Source organism: Artemia sp. Qi Xiang Cuo, chromosome 19 (assembly GCF_049724085.1).
Source record: "Artemia sp. Qi Xiang Cuo chromosome 19, ASM4972408v1, whole genome shotgun sequence".
NCBI classification, from domain to species: Eukaryota; Metazoa; Arthropoda; class Branchiopoda; order Anostraca; family Artemiidae; genus Artemia; species Artemia sp. Qi Xiang Cuo.
Genome location: NC_142812.1, coordinates 55,311,209 through 55,331,023, shown reverse-complemented (window position 1 = coordinate 55,331,023; position 19,815 = coordinate 55,311,209). Strand labels below are relative to the sequence as shown.

Sequence of the window (19,815 nt, the reverse complement as noted above, 5' to 3'; positions counted from 1 at the left end):
CCACCCCCCTCCCACAGAAAATTCAGAAAGACGCAAATGAGTGCTGTCTTCATTTTTCACCCCATCCTCAAGACTCAATTCCTCCTAGAATTATTTAAACTAAATACTTGTCAGAGCGGGGGGTGGGGGGAGATTAACATTTTAATATCTGACACACACTTTTACGGTGTTGAAAAATGTCGAAAAGGCTAATTCATTAACCTATAGAAAAAAGGTTTTATTTTCTATGTGAAATAACCATTATTTTATCAAGTTAAAAAAAAACATGTTCAATTTTTTACCCCATCCTCAAAACTCAATTCCTCCTAGAATTATTTAAACTAAATACGTGCCTCCACACCTCTCCCACAGAAAGTTTATAAAGACGCTAAAGATTGCTTTCTTTGTTAATAAAAAAATTCATTAGTATCAGCTATCTCTGAGGGTGGCCTATAAATTTAACACAATGGTCGGGGGTGGGGGGAGATTTAAATTTTAACATCTCTGACATACACTGTAACGAGGTTTAAAAATGTCAAAAAGGAAATACTGAAAAAAAAGTTGGATAGAAATAGGTAGAAGCTAGAGGTGAAAATACTCACATTTCCAAATTCAGACTGCTGTTGAGTGCCGTCCGTTTGTTGCATAGATGTGGTGGCAATGTCACTGGCTTGTACAGGTGAGCCAGTGGGGCTCCCCATCATGTGAGCAACTATCCATTCTCTTTTCAGCTTTCTACCTGGCTGCATAGGAGTTGGCACTGGTGAGTTTTGAGCAGGCAGCGTCGGTCTGGAATGGATGTGAGTGGCCCCCAATGGACCACCTATCTCCACTTGTTGTATTGGAGCGACGTCGTTAGCCTTAGCTCTCTTTTCCGGGGGAGAGTAATTGTAGGAATCCTCTTCCTTAAAAAGAAGGCAAAATTTAGCATGAAAAAAACAATTCCCTTTTTACAGAAGAAAAAATGTTTATTCTGGTGTTTGTAGCACTCTATGGCTTAGTACTTTAGAAATATTTAAAAAGAAAAGCTTTTAAAGTAAAATTTTGGAAAATTTTGAGTTTGCAGGGAAGGGGGATTTCAAAAACATCCCTCCCATAATATAATTTTTCCAAAAAAGTCAAATCTGATGTTTGTAGTGCTATAAATGTTAGCACTTTAGAAATATTTACAAAGAAAAGCTTTTAAATTAAGATTTTGGAAAATTTTGAGTTTGGAGGGAAGGGGATTTCAAAAACATCCCCTTTTTACAAATCAATATTTTTCTGCTCAAATATTCCTTCTCGAACATACACCCGTCATAATGAATAGTCTTGGGGTCCTAGTATGCTACCCAGACTGGAATATGCTTTAAACAATTAATAGCTTAATAAATACATCTTTCATAATTTCACTTTGAAGGATGAAGATCACAGAAACAGGTTTTAATTCATGACAATGAGCCAAGATATTGCCTACTAAGCTTTGGAAAGTACTAAGAATTTTCTCCTAAAATAACATAGCCCAAAATTACCGATGAATAAATTGTAGGTCCCACCTATATTCCCTCCTTAAGTTTAGACCTGAGGTCCGGCGGCTTTACTCACCTTTAATTTGACCCTAAAAAGAATCTATTTGTCAAGGAGACCCTTGCCGCTATCCTTCAACATATGGTATTAATAATTCCAGATAACGCATATAAAAGCCTGTTTGGAAATTGTCGTTCTTGTTAAGAGGATTAGACCCAGATACTTTTAGACCAGAAAATCTATTTTTTGATAATGTGAAAAACCACATTTTGAACGAAAAAGAACTAAAACTACAGAATTATGCTCCTAACAGAGCAATGGAAAAGGGAGTTTTTTTTGTTTTACATAATAGAAAAAAGCTTGCGTTGCCGTTTCTATCGAATATACTCATTATATTTTTTAAGTTTTGTATTGTTGGACGGGAGGGGGGCTAAGTCCCCCTGAAATTTGAATTTACTAGTAAAACAATTTTTTTTTTTGGAAATAAAGAATGAAAGTGTACTCACATTGAAAATTGACGAATCCATTGTTTTCAAAGTTAATAAAATGTAGTGTACTATAATCGATGTGTTAAAACATAATGAAAATTGAATTGTTGTGTATGAATATTTTATACGGTTTTTCAAGGACAAATAAAAAAAAAACGGATGTTGAGTTACATAATTTCATGTGTGCTCCCAAAACATGTCTGACTACTTTTTATCACACCAGTTTTTTTTTTAAGAATGTACACGTGAATTCATGACGTACATTCATTGTGCAATCGTCAACAAAAAACAGAAAAAAAACCTGCTTTTAAATTATATTATTACGATCAAACTCTCAAAATATGCTTGACTACATTATACGTTGCCAAGTTTTAAAAAACCTCAACCTTAGTTTCATAGCATCCATTATAGTGTGCCAACTTTTAAAGTATTCACACGTGAGTTTCTCGCGCAATTCAATGTATTTTTTTCATGTATTTTTGTAGGGGTGAATGTACGCTTGAAATCTATTACACTTTTGAGCAAATTCTTGTAGGGTTCTTGTGTAATTCCAATGTACCGTTCATATTGTATACACTTTTGAGCAAATTCTTGTAGGGTTCTTGTGTAATTCTAATGTACCGTTCATATTGTATACACTTTTGACCATGGTTTTTTTCTTGCGCAATTCCAATGTATATTTTCATGTGTAATTGAAAACAATAGCAATTTCAATGTATATTTTCAATCTTATATATGGATACTACTAGTGGGTATTTTACGTATTTTAACATAATTTTTTGGACCCCCGTAAGATTAGTATTTTACCTGTTTTACGTGATTTACGTATTTTACCTATTTTACCGGTATTTTACGCATTTTACCAATATTTTAAATATTTTACCGAAGTATTTTATGACGGCTTGCAATTTTCTAGAGTACCCATGTGCGAAGAGGGTAGCAGAAAAGGGTTGAATATGATTTTGTTTTGTGTATAGCTGTTTCCTGGTTTGAACGGCGGTCTGTCTGACTTAGGTCTCTTATTGTCAGGACGATAAAGTGTATTATAGTACAGGTTATTATAATTTTAAAATGGCGAAATGTTAGTTGAAATAAAATTAAATTAGTTCTGTAAAGTGTTAAAGATAATAAGGGCTACAAGCAGGATTGACATAGGACAAACAAGAAAAAAAATAATACAACTAAATAGCCGTGAAAATGAGGGTAATGTCAGCCAGCAGAAAAAACGGAAGTGAAAATGATAGAGGTAGATATTTCATCAGGTACTTCTGCCCAGGCGTATTCAGTTCTCAAAAAAAGAATGAAGACTAAACTTTTGAATTAACTGTAACTGAGCAGAAGAAAGACTGAATCAAACTAACCAAAAGACAAATTCAGAATAAATAAAAGACTATTCACCAACTAGATTGGGCAAGAATTATCTGCTTAGTGATTGACTTAGGTTGTCTTCTGATCCAATTTTCACTAAAAGTGTGCTCAGATGATCTTAAATTAAAATGAAGAGAAATGTTATTCGAATCCTTTAATTTTAAGTTGTTGCACATTGGGTTTATAGGAATATTTTCAGCATCCCTAATTAAAGCAAGGTCTCTGTTTATGGATTTTTCTTAATTTCAATTGCCTTTCTAAAAGAATGTGGAAGCCATTCGCTTAAAATGTTAAAGTTGACTCATCAAAAAGAACTACATGTTCTGGATTTTCAATCATGAGGAGGGCCAAAGCAGAATTACTATCCTCATTTTTTTCTAAATTTAACGTCTCAGAGGAAACCTTGCATTCATATCGTCTTTTCCCCAGAGGCCAGCGAAGCCTTCCCCCTGGAAAATCGTCCCATGGAATATCCCCCTCCCCCGTGGAAAATTGCCCCCTATTTTTCTTTGTATAATTCAAGATTGTCATTAGAAGGGGCATTGAAATTTCTACTCTCCTGTTTAAGTCAAGGATAATCGTATATCATTATCTATAGTAAAAAGCCAGAAGGGTTCAATTTATTAATTTTTGGTTTTTTTCTCCAGAGGCACTTTATGTCGAAGGGGTGGTCGAATTAGCTGTGGAGGGGGCCTAGTCAACTGATAATCAAAATTTCCAGTGTTCTTTTCTAAGATTTAGCCTGCTTTTTAACCAATTTATACCAAATCATTTATTACTGACTACAGTGTCTAAAAGAATTTCCTTTTCAAACAGTTCGTGGTAACGAACTGTAAGTAAGGAGCGACCCGGCTCAATGGTAACCAAAACTCTACAAAACGGTATTTTGGTAGCAATAGGTACATCAAAAAAATCAAATTTTAAATCTAATTTCAAAAATATAAGTTTCATCAAGTTTGATCTTACCCATCAAAAGTTACGCACCTGAGAAAAATTTGGCTGATTTTCGAAAAAAGGGGGAAAAACCCCCTAAAAGCTATAGAACCTTAATGAAATTCACATCATCATATTCAGCGTATCAGATAACCCTACTGCAGAGGTTTCAAGCTCCTATCTAAAAAAATGTGAAATTTTGCATTTTTTGCCAGAAGAAAGATCACGGGTGCGTGTTTATTTGTTTTTTTTTTCCAGGGGTAATCGTATTGACCCAGTGGCCCTAGAATATCTTAAGAGGGCTCATTGAAACGGAAATTAAAAGTTTTAATGCCTTTTTTAAGTGACCAAAAAAATGGAGGGCAACTAGGCCCCCTCCCACGCTCATTTTTTTCTCAAAATCACCCAATTAAAATTTTGAGATAGCCATTGTGTTTAGCATAGTCTAAAATCTAATAAATCTGTCTCTTAAGATGACTTAATCCCTCACAGTTCCCAGGGGAAGGGCTGCAAGTTAAGAACTTTGCCCATTGCTTACATATTGTATTGGTTATTGGGACGTATACAGAATTTTTCAGGAAGAATTTTTTTTCTGGCGGGGGGGGAGGGGGCTGGAGGAGGGGTTACTCGGGAGAATCTTTCCGTGGAGGATGTTTCTTTGGGGTAAGGGACATTTCTATGAAGGGGGCGCCAGATTTCCAAGCATTATTTAAAAAACAATCAGAAATTAAATTAAAAAAAAACAAGTACTTTCAACTGAAAGTAAGAAGCAACATTAGAACTTAAAATGAACAGAAATTAGTACGTATATGAGGGGGTTCTCCCCCAAGTTTATACTTCGCTCTTTACGCTACAGTTTTTTTTAGTGCTTTCAAAAGAGCTATCTATTCAAATTAAACGGCCTTTGTGATTCAGGGGTTTGTGAATTAAAATGTTTTTAACTTTTAACGTAAAGAGCGTGGTATTGACTAAGGGGAGAACCGTAATAACATATACGTAATAAAAAAAACAATAAAAAAAAACAAGCGATACGGCTCAATAGTAAGAGAAACTTTTAAAAACGGAACTTTGATGTCAATAAATGTATCAAAAGAATGGGCTCATAATGCTGATTCTAAATATATGAATTTTATTAAGTTTAGTATTACTCATCAAAGGCTACGAGCCTCAGAAAACTCACCTCATTTTTTAAAGAGGGGGAAACATCCCCTAGAAGTGAAAAATTTTTAATGAAAATCACACCGTCAGATTCAGCGTATCAGAAAACCCTATAACATAGGTTTCAAGCTCATATCTGTAAAAATCTGCAACTTTGTATTTTTTGCCAGAAGCAAAATATACGAATATAGAAGTTCGTTACGTAAGTTAATTTGTAAATTACGTCAGAACCAAATTTAGAGACAGCCATTTAACAAAAGAAAAGTAAAATTTTTATGCAAATTTTGTTTACTCATTCAATGACGGTGAACCAAAATAAAAGCTGCATTAACTAAAAACAATCAGAAATTAAATAAAAAAACAAGTTTTTTAAACTGAAAGTACGGAACGACATTAAAACTTAAAACGAACAGAAATTAATCCTTATATGAAAGGGGCTGTCCCCTCCTCAACACCTTGCTCTTTACGCTAAAGTTTAACTCTGTCTCACAACTTTATTTTTTAAAACAATAAAAAACTTTAGCGTAAAGAGCGAGGCGTTGAGGAGGGGACAGCCCCTTTCATATACGGAAGAATTTCTGTTCGTTTTAAGTTTTAATGTCGCTCCTTACTTTCAGTTTAAAAAACTCGTTTTTTAATTTAATATAGCTTAACGGTCCTTGCGTGTCAGCAGTTGTTTTGAAAGAATTTTCAGATAATTTCAGGATAGTTCTAAGGGGGAGACGATAAAAGCGTGGAGGTAGAAATTGATATATAATCCTCAAGGCTGTATTCAGGACTTTTTTTGATGAGTGAAGGGGGGCTTTGAAATAGATACGGTCGCCTGAATCAGAATCTAGTTCTGGAAGAGAGGAGCAAGATTTGCCAACACATCTTGTTGATAACAGTCTGAATCGCCTGAATCAGAATCTAGTTCTGGAAGAGAGGAGCAAGATTTGCCAACACATCTTGTTGATAACAGTCTGAATCGCCTGAATCAGAATCTAGTTCTGGAAGAGAGGAGCAAGATTTGCCAACACATCTTGTTGATAACAGTCTGAATCTCCTGAATCAGAATCTAGTTCTGGAAGAGAGGAGCAAGATTTGCCAACACATCTTGTTGATAACAGTCTGAATCGCCTGAATCAGAATCTAGTTCTGGAAGAGAGGAGCAAGATTTGCCAACACATCTTGTTGCCATCACAGTCTCAATGACTGTGAAAGTGACTGAATCTTCAACTCTTATGATCCAGTGCTTAGTTAATCAAAGTCATCAAAGTGTTACAAACCTCATTTTTAATTGTATTCGGTAAATTTATAAATAAATAAAAAATAATATATATATTATAGGGGGAATGTGGCTGAACACGGCTATTTCAAATGTGCAAGGTTGTTCGGGTAACATTTCTTTTGGTTTAAATATAAAAAAAGTGACTAATAGGATTTTACTCGCAAATAATGGTAAATTTAACTTGTTTATTTTATTTCTTATTCATTGTTTTTTTTTTTACAAAATGGATGCCTGAAATCAGGCACTGTCCTATTGCGGAGGTATTACCCTAGGCACAAGATTACCAGAAGGATAAACTAGACAGTTAATTAAATTGGTGAACTCTAGATGAAGGGGCATTAGCTTTTTTAAGTCCAAGAAAATCTTTAATTAATTAACTATACAGTTAATTAAATTGATAATCTACATGAAGGGGCATTAGCTTTTTTAATTCCATGAAAATCTGTAATTAATTAACTATACAGTTAATTAAATTGATAATCTACATGAAGGGGCATTATCTTTTTTAATTCCTTTAAAATCTTTATTTAATTAACTATACAGTTAATTAAATTGATAAACTACATGAAGGGGCATTAGCTTTTTTAATTCCATGAAAATCTGTAGTTAATTAACTATACAGTTAATTAAATTGATAATCTACATGAAGGGGCATTATCTTTTTTAATTCCATGAAAATCTTTACGTAATTAACTATACAGTTAATTAAATTGATAATCTACATGAAGGGGCATTAGCTTTTTTACTTCCATGAAAATCTTTAATTAATTAACTCTACAGTTAATTAAATTGATAAACTACATGAAGGGGCATTAGCTTTATTAATTCCATGAAAATCTTTAAGTAATTAACTATACAGTTAATTAAATTGATAATCTACATGAAGGGGCATTAGCTTTTTTATTTCAATGAAAATCTTTAATTAATTAACTATACAGTTAATTAAATTGATAAACTACATGAAGGGGCATTAGCTTTTTTAATTCCATGAAAATCTTTAATTAATTAACTATAAAGTTAATTAAATTGATAAAATACATGAAGGGGCATTAGCTTTTTTAATTACATGAAAATCTTTAATTAATTAACTATAAAGTTAATTAAATTGATAAACTACATGAAGGGGCATTAGCTTTTTTAATTCCATGAAAATATTTTATTAATTAACTATACAGTTAATTAAATTGATAAACTACATGAAGGGGCATTAGCTTTTTTAATTCCATGAAAATTTTTAATTAATTAACTATAAAGTTAATTAAATTGATAAACTACATGAAGGGGCATTAGCTTTTTTAATTCAATGAAAATCAGAATCATTAAAAAATTCATTAAAAGTTGTAAGTGATGCTTAAAAGGAAATGCTCAACTGGACCTGTAGCTACGGGGCAACTCCAAAACCCCAATTTGACCCTTTATTTCCTAGAGAGTATCTTATTTTACCTTATTTTACCAATTTTACCTTATTTTACCAATTTTACCAATTTTACTTACCGATTTTTTATTTTAAGGTAATTTTACAACGCTAGGGCACATACGCTCTCTTGATAACCTGGATGCACACATTTTTTCTGATCTGGTTCAAGTTACCTCTAAACATTCCTTGACAGTTTCAACTTGATAACTATTAATCCCCTCTAAATTGCAGATACCCCACTTTAACAACGCGGATCCGCATAGTGTCATCCCCCTCAATACTCCCTGCAATTTTCAACCTGATCCTCTCATCCGCTCCTGAGATATCTCAGATTCACCCTTTTGTCAACCTGGATGTATCTATTGTCTTTTGATTAAGTTCAACAACCTCCTCAACATTCTTATGATGTATTCACCATTCCTTTTTACTATCTATGCCAGCTGAGAGAGGCTAGATAATCGTTATTTCTACCATTCTAGGTGAATTATTGAAGTGTAAGTGGCATCGAATGCTTCCACCTGGTGTGATATCTGTCTCATGAGTCGAGTCGCACACTATTCGGGCTGGTATCTTTGTTTGTAGGCGAATACGTAGGTATTTTCGCTTGAAGATGCATGCATACGTGCAGGAGGGGAGGAGGGTCTTAGGAGAGTTACAAAAAAAGATAAATTTCATTTTATAATTTGAGCAAGGAGTGGTAATAAATCTGAAAAAAATTCAGGGTTTCAAGGGGCCTTGGCCCTAACATAACCTTAGCTTGTGTATAACACATTTGAGAAAAAAACTTCTTGGCTTGTTTTAGGTCACAGTAGCACAACATTACCTTGTATGCCTCCTAAATTTTTTAAAATGATAGTATTGACAGTATGTAAATGCATAAATAATAAAGTTGGTTTTAAGCAGGAATAGCACACTACATTGCAGAACTTTTCACACTAGCATATCCGTGACCTTAAGTTATAATTATGTAATCTTTTGCAAATTATGATTATTTTATTTAATCTTGGAGAGCAAATTTTTTATATGACGTAGTCAGTACCAAGTAGTCTCTATCGCTATATACAATTTTGCATTACATAAGCTGACGCCATTTTATGGAAAAGCCAACATATTAGCAATAAAATAGCATCAGTTAATAATAAATGAAAATAAATTTAACAAAGATTTCCAAGAAAGGCTTTTACGCTTATTTTTCATCACAGAAGACTATGGTCAAGGTTTTAATCTCCATCTCCTATCAGCATTTATTATTTTTTAGTAGTTTGCTTTCGGCGATTATAATGGCTTTAGATGATGATTCGGTTACTAGTACTACTACTACTAAAAACTCACTGCAGCACCAAGCCGCCTGAGGCCAACAGCTACGCACGCTCCTCCTCCACCCCAATCTATTCAAAGCCTCCCTTTTTACACCCACCCACGAAGTTCCTGTTTCCTTTAAATCTTTCTTTATGACGTCCTCCCACCCCAAACGGGGACGACCTGCTTTCCGTTTAGCCCTAGGCGGTTGGCCTAAAAGAACCATCTTCGACAATCTATCATCCTTCATCCGCACAACGTGCCTTAGCCACCTCAACCTTTTTTTCATTATAGCCCTAGAGAGCGGTATTGAACCACATTTTTCATACAGCCTATTGTTTGAAATACGGTCAGTCAGCCGGGTGCCCAGAACAATCCTTAAGCAATTTCTCTGGAAAAACATCTAGCAAATCTTCATCCGCTTTTCAGAGCGTCCATGCTTCAGAACCATATTTGACCACTGTCATCACTGTAGCTTATAATATTCTAATCTTGGTTTGCAGACTAATCTTCCTATTCTTGCAGACTTTTTTTTAACTGTGAAAAAACACCCTGAGCCTTGGCTATTCTATATTTAACATCTTCACTGCTCCCACCATCTTTACTAATAATACTACCAAGGTAAGTAAAGCTGCCCACCTGATCAATCTTTTCATTACCCAATGCCACCTTTTCATCTTCACTTATTCCTAGCCTTAGTGACTTAGTCTTCCTAACATTAATTTTCAAACCAATTCTAGCACCCTGAACTCAAAAAACCTCTAAAACTTCATTCATTTTACTCAAACTTTCATCTAGGATGCTTAAATCATCAGCATAACCTAAGTCCAGCAGACGTTTTCCTCCCCATTTTATTCCGTGGTCTCCCATTCCCTTTCCTGTGTTCCTTAAGACAAAGACCATCAAAATAATCTATACAAAGGGGGATAGAACACAACCCTCTTAATTCCTGATTTAATACAAAACCAGCTGCTAACCTTCGGTTGGTTGGTTTATAGAAACTAGCTTAGTTTGAAAACAGTTTATTCAAGTGTGAAAGCTTATACTCAACATAACGTAACTAAGCACTTAGCATTGAAAGTTAGCAAAAATTTTTGAAAAAAAAAACAGTTCCAGAAGCACAAGTTTGAACTTTTCTAGGTATTGACAACTATATTGTTTAATTCATGCAAAGACAAAGGTGTTGGCATCACCTTTCTCGCCTTTCCTCAGTTCTTTTCTCGTCGAAGAGGACCCAAGGTGGCCGCAAAATTTCAAATTGGATCAGGTAAGCTCAGTGAATTCTACCATTGGTTTGTTGGGGTTTTTATTTATTTATTTTCTTATTCATTTTCAGACAAAATTTGGAAATATCCTCACACACTGGATTTGATCCTCGGTTATGCTATGGTGATGTCCTTTTCTCGTTTGTATACAAACCTGCAGAGGAACATCCAGTGAAAGGAGTTGGAGTGAAAACTTCAGAAGGGAAAGACGTTGCCGTTGACGAAATAGCACATAGTCTCATAAAGGGATCAGAAATGATATTAGAAGAAACCGGAACAAAATCAAAAGATCATACATTCGTTGTAACTCACTTTTATGGAGTTCCTGTATTTTGTGATTATTGCAATGGAAGGGTATGCCCATATAATTTAAATCACTTATGTAGTTCCGTTGTAACTAAAACTTTATTAATTGTTAAATTTGAAAGGTTTTGAAATAAAAAAAAATTTGAAATTTGAAAGGAAATAAAAAAAAATATATATATATGTATATATATATATATATATATATATATATATATATATATATATATATATATATATGTATATATATATATATATATATATATATATATATATATATATATATATATATATATATATATATATATATATATATATATATATATATATATATATATATATATATATATATATATATATATATATATATATATATATATATATATATATATATATATATATATATATATATATATATATATATATATATATATATATAACCTTGAGGTCGCAGCAATTCAAGATTTTATTGAACTTTTTTTCAATGTTGTAAACATAAAAGAAATGTTTTCAGTAAAGGACAAGTGATATAATAGACTTTAGAACTCTTACAGTTTATTACTACTAATTTTAGTATTTTTTCTTCATTTTAAATTTGATTTGAGTGTCCAGTTTAAAATTAACTCGTTTTAGGGTTTATCTTCGTTTTGGTTTCATTTATTCTTTGACAGTAATTTCTGCTCGTCTGAAGTTAGATATGGCTCTTGATTTTTCTTTAAAACTTCTCTGTTGGAAAGGTCTTTTAAAATTAATTATGTCCCTTTTTTATTATCAAAGTTTTATTGTTGGCTAATATAATGAATATATCTCCAGTTTCTCAGGTTCTTGGCTTGAGAATTTCAAATATTCGGTTCTAATTTAAATTCTTAACTTCCACAAGGTAATCTGAGCGATGGCTTTGCTTGTAATCAATGTAATTGTTGCATGAATTTCATTCAATATGAAGTCAAGGTTTGGAAGAGTTCTTGAAGTAGCATGTAGATTCGGAAATAACTAATACATAATATACCAGGTACTTGTATGATATAGCCCCTACCGCTCAAGTTGTTCATTCCTTGACGCATTATAGAACCATTTTTTTTTTGTTTTCGTTAACTTCTTTCAGCCTGCGTGAAGCAAGACAAAAGAGAATTGACATAATAGGTCACAAATATATAATTTGGGCTATATATTTGCACATTAGGGGGGAAGGGGGTAAAGTTTTTCGACAATGTGAAGTAAGAAATCAATTTCACTACGAAATCAATTTTCACTACATTAGGCATGCAGACCCGCTATACTTTACCCCCCCCCCCCTCTAATATACAAATATATAGCCCAGATTTGTTTCTAAAGTATTACAATTTTATCATACTTGGGTACATTTCAAAAGGATTGAGTGTCAGAGAAACACATTAGAAGAATATTAGGTAGGGCCTATATCAAACAAGTACCATATACCCTAATGAATCCTCCTGAGAGAAGGTCTGAATATCCTCATCAAGGCATTATCTCCGTGACAAGTTTGAAAGCCGTGAAATTTCGCGCCGATTAATTTTTTGGTTCATAAAATTCAGTTTTCTAAGAAAAACTGAAATTTCACTCTAAGAAAACTGAAATTTTGGGAATCTGGAACATATTCCTGGCGCTGTTCATTGTCTTGAGCAGGATCATTCTCGTCTGTGTTGGTGAATCAGAATGATTTTACTTATACAAGCCATAATAGGCAAGAATTAATCAAACAGTTCGTGGTAACGAACTGTAAGTAAGGAGCGATGCGGCTCAATAATAACTGAAACTCTAAAAAATGGAATTTTGATATCAATAGATATATCAAAAGAATTGGCTTATTATTTTGATTCCAAATATATAAGATTCATTAAGTTAAGTGTTAAGTGTTGCACATCAAAAGCTACGAGCCTGAGAAAATTTGCGTAATTTTCAGAAAGGAGAAAAACACCCCCTAAAAGTCAAGGAATCTTAATGAAAATCACACCGTCAGATTCATCGTATACGAGAACCCTGATGTAGAAGATTCAAGCTTCCATCTGCAAAAATGTGTAATTTTGTATTTTTTGCCAGAAGAAAGACCACCGATGCGTGTTTATTTGTTTTTTTTCCAGGGATTATCACATTGAATCAATAGTCCTAGAATATCGAGAAATGGCTCATTCGAACGGAAATTAAAAGTTCTAATGGCCTTTTTAAGTAACCAAAAAGATTGGCGGGCAACTGGCCCCCTTCCCACCCACCTTTTTTCATAAACTTCATCCGATCAAAATTCTGAGATAATCATTTTCTTCAATATAGTTGAATAGTCCAGTAACTAAGTCTTTGAGGAAAACTAATTCCCCACTGCCCCTGAGGAAAGGTTTGTAAGTCAAGAAATTTGCCCATTGTTTACGTGTAGTATTTTAATGAAACTTTTGATTTTCATTATAACGTGTAGTATTTTGATTTCCATTGTTACGCGCCTGCAGGAGTAGCTTGTCTGTTACTGCAGCCTGTCGCAAGCCTGGATAAATCGGGAAGGCTGGACTGTGGGCCTGCAACCCACACCCGTAAGAAGACTATGCGCAACAAAAACATCAAAGAAACAAAGCCTCGGATCTAATATCGACTCAACAACGACGACTGCCTGTCCCCGGATAAGATTTTTGACTGTGAAAAATACTCTCAGGCTTGGGTTTTGGAATTTCCGTAGAATGGCCCAAGCATCAAAAACTGAACAAGTAGTAAATGAAACGATTTGATATAATCTAGAATTGCTTGCTTTATCGGAAGTGAGATTGACTGGTGCGGGATCAAATCAACTACCAAATGGCTACAAAATATTATTTTCAGTAGAACTGATTCACGAAGAGAACAAGGAGTTGCTCTCATCATGACAAAAGAAGCCAAAAAGGCCATGATCAAATGGTCCCCAATCTCAGCCAGAATCCTCACTGCTAGATTTACTGGATTGCATGCCAAGCTTTCTGTGGTAGTTTGCTATGCCCCGACCAATGAAGCAAATGAAGAGGTTAAAGACCAATTTTATAGAACCTTACAAGTGGTAACAAACGATATACCTAGGCATGACATAACAAGCGTCATTGGAGACTTTAATGAAAAGATTGGAAATTACCGGGATTATTGTCCCCAAGTACTAGGAAACCATGTGCTTCGAGACCGAAATGAGAAAGGTGAATAGCTCGTTAATTTTGCAGCAGCCAATGATTTAATTGTTGGTGGGAGCTTATTTGTTCATCTTGGCATCCAAAAATATTCTTGGACCTCCCCTGATGGTTTAATTAAAAATAGAATAGACCATTGTTTGGTTAGCCGTAAGTGGCGCTCAAGCCTCATTGATGTACGATCGTATAGAGGTGCCGATGTAGGATCTGAACACTCACTTATGATGGCAAAATGTAAAATCAAGTTGAGGAGAAATACAAAGAAGACTTCTCGTCCCGACCCTCTTTTTGACTCAGAGAAGCTGCTAGACAAAACATTGAAGCACAATTTTGTGGTAGAGCTTTCGAATCGCTTTCAAGCTCTCTCAACCAGAACAGTTAGATCAAAAGCACATGTGGAAGGACATGAAGACTTGTTTTTAATCGGCCTCCTCAGAAATTCTTGGCTACAAAAAGAGCCCGAAAGATCAGTGGCTTTTAGACAAAGCATGGGCCCTCATAGAGAAAAGAAAATGCATAAAACAAAACAATCTTCAGAATCAAGTACCAAGCCAAATGATCTTTTAAAGTTCCAGTTATAAAGAAGCAGAAAAAGTGGTAAAAAAAAGCGCAAGAAATGACCACCGTTGTCAAATTGAAAAGAAAGCGAAACTTTCAGAAGAAGCTACCAAAAGAGGTGACTCTAGAGCCCTTTATAGGATAACAAATGAAATAGTTGGAAAGAATAGGCTCCCAAGATGGCCTCGTTAGGGACCCTTCCGGTGCTTTACAGACAGAGCCAGAGGCTGTAAATGAAATATGGGTGTCGAACTTTGAGAAAATTCTGAATAGACCTCCACCAGGAAACCCCCCGAATATCCCAACGATACCACTTTTTTCCCTGAATATCAGTGATGAGCCACCAAGTGTGATGGAGATAGGTACTGCAGCAAGAAAATTGAAAAATGGAAAATCGCCACGTGAAGACCGAATAACAGCAGAGATGATTAAGGCATCAATCCCAGGACAAATCTCATACTGGGTCAAGTTCTTTACAAAAATCTGGGAGAATAGAAAAGTACCACCTGAATGGAAGAGTAGTTTACTCGGCAGACTTTTCAAAAGGGGTGATGCTACTGTTCCTGGAAACTGGCGAGGAATCAGCTTACTATCAGTGTCCGGGAAAGTGTTTTGTCATGTTATTTTGGAAAGGATACAGACCGAACTAGATAAACACCTGAGAGATGAGCAATATGGGTTCCGTGCAGGACATTCCTCTGCGGATCTTATTTTCTCTTTACGCATGCTCACAGAGGAAAGTCAAGAGTGGCGGTCCAAAATATACATGGCTTTCATCGACTTCGAAAAGGCTTCTCAAATTCTGTCGACCGCGATACTTTGTGGCAAATTCTGAACTATTACGGCTTGCCGGATAGAATAATTAAGATCATTGTTTCATTATACGAAGGGAGTGATTGCTGCATTAAGGCAACAGAAGGCCAAACAAGATACTTTAGAATGTTATCTGGAGTTAAACACGGATGTGTGTTCTCACTACTGCTCTTTATAATTGTTATTGACTATACCCTTCGCAACACAACAACAGATGGCATTGCATTATCATCCGGTGTAACAGTCAGCGATTTAGATTTTGCAGATGATATAACATTAGCTCAGGGTTGCAAGCAACTTTTGCAGTACTTCATTCATAGGGTCAGTGTGACAGTCAGCCAGCTTGGTCTTAAAATAAATGCAGGAAAGACAAAAACCATGGCAACATCCAATTCCCCCCTACATATCACATATGCTGGTGAGGAAATTGAACAAGCTATTGAATTTAAGTATTTGGGCAGCATCATAGAGAATACTGGATCAACCACAAAAGAAGTCATAACTAGAATAGGTCAAGCTAACGCAGCCTTCTATCAACTGAAAAGAATCTGGAAATCCAGGAATTATTCAAATTGCCTGAAGCTGCGCTTACTCAACAGTAACGTTTTACCAGTCCTCCTGTATGCTGCTGAAACTTGGCACTTAAACAATCAACAAGAGAAGAAGATTCTTGCTTTTGAGAACAATTGCCTCAGTAGGATTCTGAATATACATTGGTCTGAAAGGGTCTCAAACGATATCATTCGGAGAATCGCCAATCAACCACTAATAACCGACACCATCAGATCCCGTAGATGGAGGTATCTCGGACAAGTCTTAAGAATGGAAAACCATCGAATCCCAAAGTCTACACTTGAGTGGTAGCCAGTTGGAAGTCGGAAGCAAGGGAGACCTCGAAACACATTGAGGCGAACCTACAACAGTGACATATGCTGCCTGAATGCCTCTCTTCAGCCAGAATGGGTAGATGTATACGCAGCGGGTCATCTCTGACCCGATTAGCAAATATTCACTGATGCCATAGGCACCCCTGGCGGCGCAGGAGGATCTAAGGCAAGGTAAGTATTTCTTATTGGGAAGTATACAGACATATTCCGGGCATGGGAGGGGAGATAAGTTTCTGCTGAGGATATTTTCTGTGGCGATAATTCTGCATGGGGAGGTAATGTCCCGGGTTGGGAAGCTGAACTTTCCAGGGAAAATTTTACACCGTCGGAATTTGCCCAGATTCTTGCACAAAATTATTTTTATTTGTCTTACTTTCTCTTTGCCGACTCAATTTTACATGTGGAGATATTAAGGGAAATTGTCCAGGGGAATATTCAGCGATTTGGAGTTGTCTAGAGTATCTCTCCGTAGGGAGGGGGGAGATTTCCCACGGTGAAATTCTCCATGGGGGAGTTTTCCTCAAGATAAACTATCCAGACGGAATTTTTTGTGAGACCACCTTTCTTCTAGGGGGGGGGGGGTATTTGTGACAAGAATTTTACATGGAGGGGGGATTTTTGGCATGATCTTAAAAACAATCAGAAAATAAAGCCTTTTTCAAATAAAAGTGGGCTAAGAAATTTTTTTAGCCGGAATCGTCCGGAAGAAATCTTCCAGGGATAATATTCAGCTAGAGTAGAATTGTCTGGGGGGAATTGTCCTGGGGGGGGGGGGGTTTCATTTGGGAAGAACTCTACATGGTGGTATTTTCCAGAAGGGGAAGAAATTTTCCATGGAGGGGGAGCCGGATTTCCAGCCATCATTTAAAAACGATCAGAAATCAAATTTAAAAAAAAAGTTTTTTTCAACTAAAAGTGAGGAGCAACATCAAAACTTATAAAAAATTATAAGTTTCCCGCATATTATCCTAAAAATTATCCCTCATATAAAAGTCCCCTCCTCAACACCCCGCTCTTTATGCTAAAGTTTTTTATTACTTTAAAAAGTAAAGATGTGACGAAGAGGCGATGTTTAGCGTAAAGAGCGCGGATATGAGGAGGGAACAACCCCTTTCATATGCAGAACACTTTCTGTTCTTTTTAAGTTTTAATATCGCTCCTTGCTTTTAGTTAAAAAAAAAAACTTTTTTTTTTATTTAATTCCAATTAATGGCGCTTATACTTCCTATATAAAAACAAAAATACTAGATAAGCACTTGCTAAAAACTAACACATAATAAAGCCCAAGTCAATTTGAAAAGCGTTTTATTCGATGGGTAGGTGGGTTTCAATCTATCCTTGGGTCCTTTATTTAACACTGCTAATAACTCACCACAATAGCAAGCTGCCCAAGGCCAAAACAGCTGCGCATTCTCCTCTTCTATCTCTTTTTACCCCTCTTATGAAGTTTAAACTTCTTTTAAACCCTTTTAGGTAATTATTTAAAAAAAAAATCCAAAAACGAGTTTTTTATATAAAATTAAAGGCCATATTAAACGTAAGATCAGAATAAATAGAAACCTACAATAACTATAATTCAAAACGACCGGAAATTACTATTAAAGAATTAAGGAAACCCAAAACGAACACAACTTAAATAAACAATCATAGCAAAAGAACATACAGCAGGTACTAATATAAATGAATAAATACATCTTAAAACGAGTAAAACTTAAATTGAATATACAAATCAAGTTTTAAAACGAACAAAATTATTTTGCTGTTCAATCATGAATGAAACCTAAAATGAACAGAAATTAAATAAACAATCATAGCAAACAAACATACTATAGATGCTAATTTAAATGAATAAATAAATCTTAAAACGAGTAAAACCTAAATTGAATATGCAGATCAAGCGTGAAAAGAACAAAAATCATTACAAACAAGAGTTTGGGTTTTGCCTCCTTCTCTCACTGTAAATGTCTAAAACCTACTGTGTCTTTGGCGCTTTACTGAAAACTATGTGTCTTGAACTGTCTTGAAAAGTACAAATAAAATCAAACGGAATATTTGATATATAATGATCTTAATTGCTCAAAGATCATCAATTCAAGATTTTATTTGAGTGTAACTTTTATTTTCATTTTCAATGCTGTAATAACTGGAAAAAAAAAATTATAATATAATTCGTTTTCAATGATGATTCAACGACGCAGTAGGCTTTAGAATTTTCAGTTAGGGAAGGGGGGAGTGAAACTATATTTGTCTTGAACTATCTTGGAAAGAAATAATAAAACTAAACTGAATATTTCATATATAATGATATTAATTGCTGAAAGAAATTAATATAAAAGGGAGGTTCTGGAGGGGACGTATCTCTGGATGGATGCTAACCGACTTGTTATTAATGTTGAGAAATCTTGCGTTCTATTTTTTTTCCCGGGGCGGATGTGTCCATCCGGAGATATGTGGTATCCAGACATCCAGAGGTGTGATTAGTCGGCCAGAAAAGCATTTTGCAAAATACCTAGGAATCCTCCTTGATGAGACCCTATAATTCGTGCATCATATTCAAGCAGTAAAGTTGAAGCTAGTCCGGAATTTTGGAATAATAAAAAAAATGAATAGCTCTTTGTCGCAGGAAACACTGGTCTTCCTGTACAACGCTCTTATAAAACCCCATTTACAGTGTTGTGCAATGATCTGGCAATCAACTTTTAAATCCCACCTGCGAAAACTGAATTCGATTCATCAACGATGCCTGATATTAATTGGAAAAAATGAAGAGTACTTGTCATTAGGGTCCCTGCATCAATTATCATGCTTGACCTTTGTGTTCAAGTTTTTAGCTGGAGAGCTGCCATCTGCGTTTAAAAGATTATTTCGACCTATTTCAGACCAGCATAATTTGCATACCCGATCATCATCAAACCTGTAATTACCCCTCACCCCGACCGTGCGATCAGATTTCGCTCCTAACGTAGCTTGTGCAAAGATATGGAACCTGATCCCAGAAGAGCTGAGAGGTAGGAGCTCCCTCGCATTATTTAAAAAAAGTAAAAAATCATTTAATAGCATTGCAACTGAATAGTTAATAAAAAAAAAATTAGAATTAAATGTAAGTAGTAAATTTAAATTACAAATGTATGATTTTTAAATATGACGGGGTGGTTTCCCCTGAGGGTAAGGAACGGCAAGGTAATAGTTTTAGTTATTTGGTAAATGAGGGGTATGGTTGTGTCTGGGATTAGTAGCGGTGACCATTCTGCGTATTATGTTAAATTGTATTGATTTTGGTTCTCGGCGTCCGGGAATGGACTGAGTATTTTGATTGTGAGTGATTTATTCTTTTCATTTGTTAATAAACCAATTGAACATTGAACATTGAGTTTAAAATTTAAATTAACTGTAATTTGTGTGTTTATTTTTAATAT

General features: G+C 34.9%; 1 protein-coding gene across 1 annotated transcript in view; it reads left to right on the top strand.

The window, feature by feature from the left end:
• Pdzd8 (PDZ domain containing 8) overlaps positions 1-19,815 on the top strand; it is a 245,494-nt gene that overhangs the window by 187,989 nt on the left and 37,690 nt on the right. Inside the window, exon 11 of the mRNA XM_089105143.1 lies at positions 10,755-11,037. Within this exon, the coding sequence (XP_088961269.1) occupies positions 10,755-11,037 (283 nt within the window). The remainder of the gene's footprint in view (positions 1-10,754; positions 11,038-19,815) is intronic.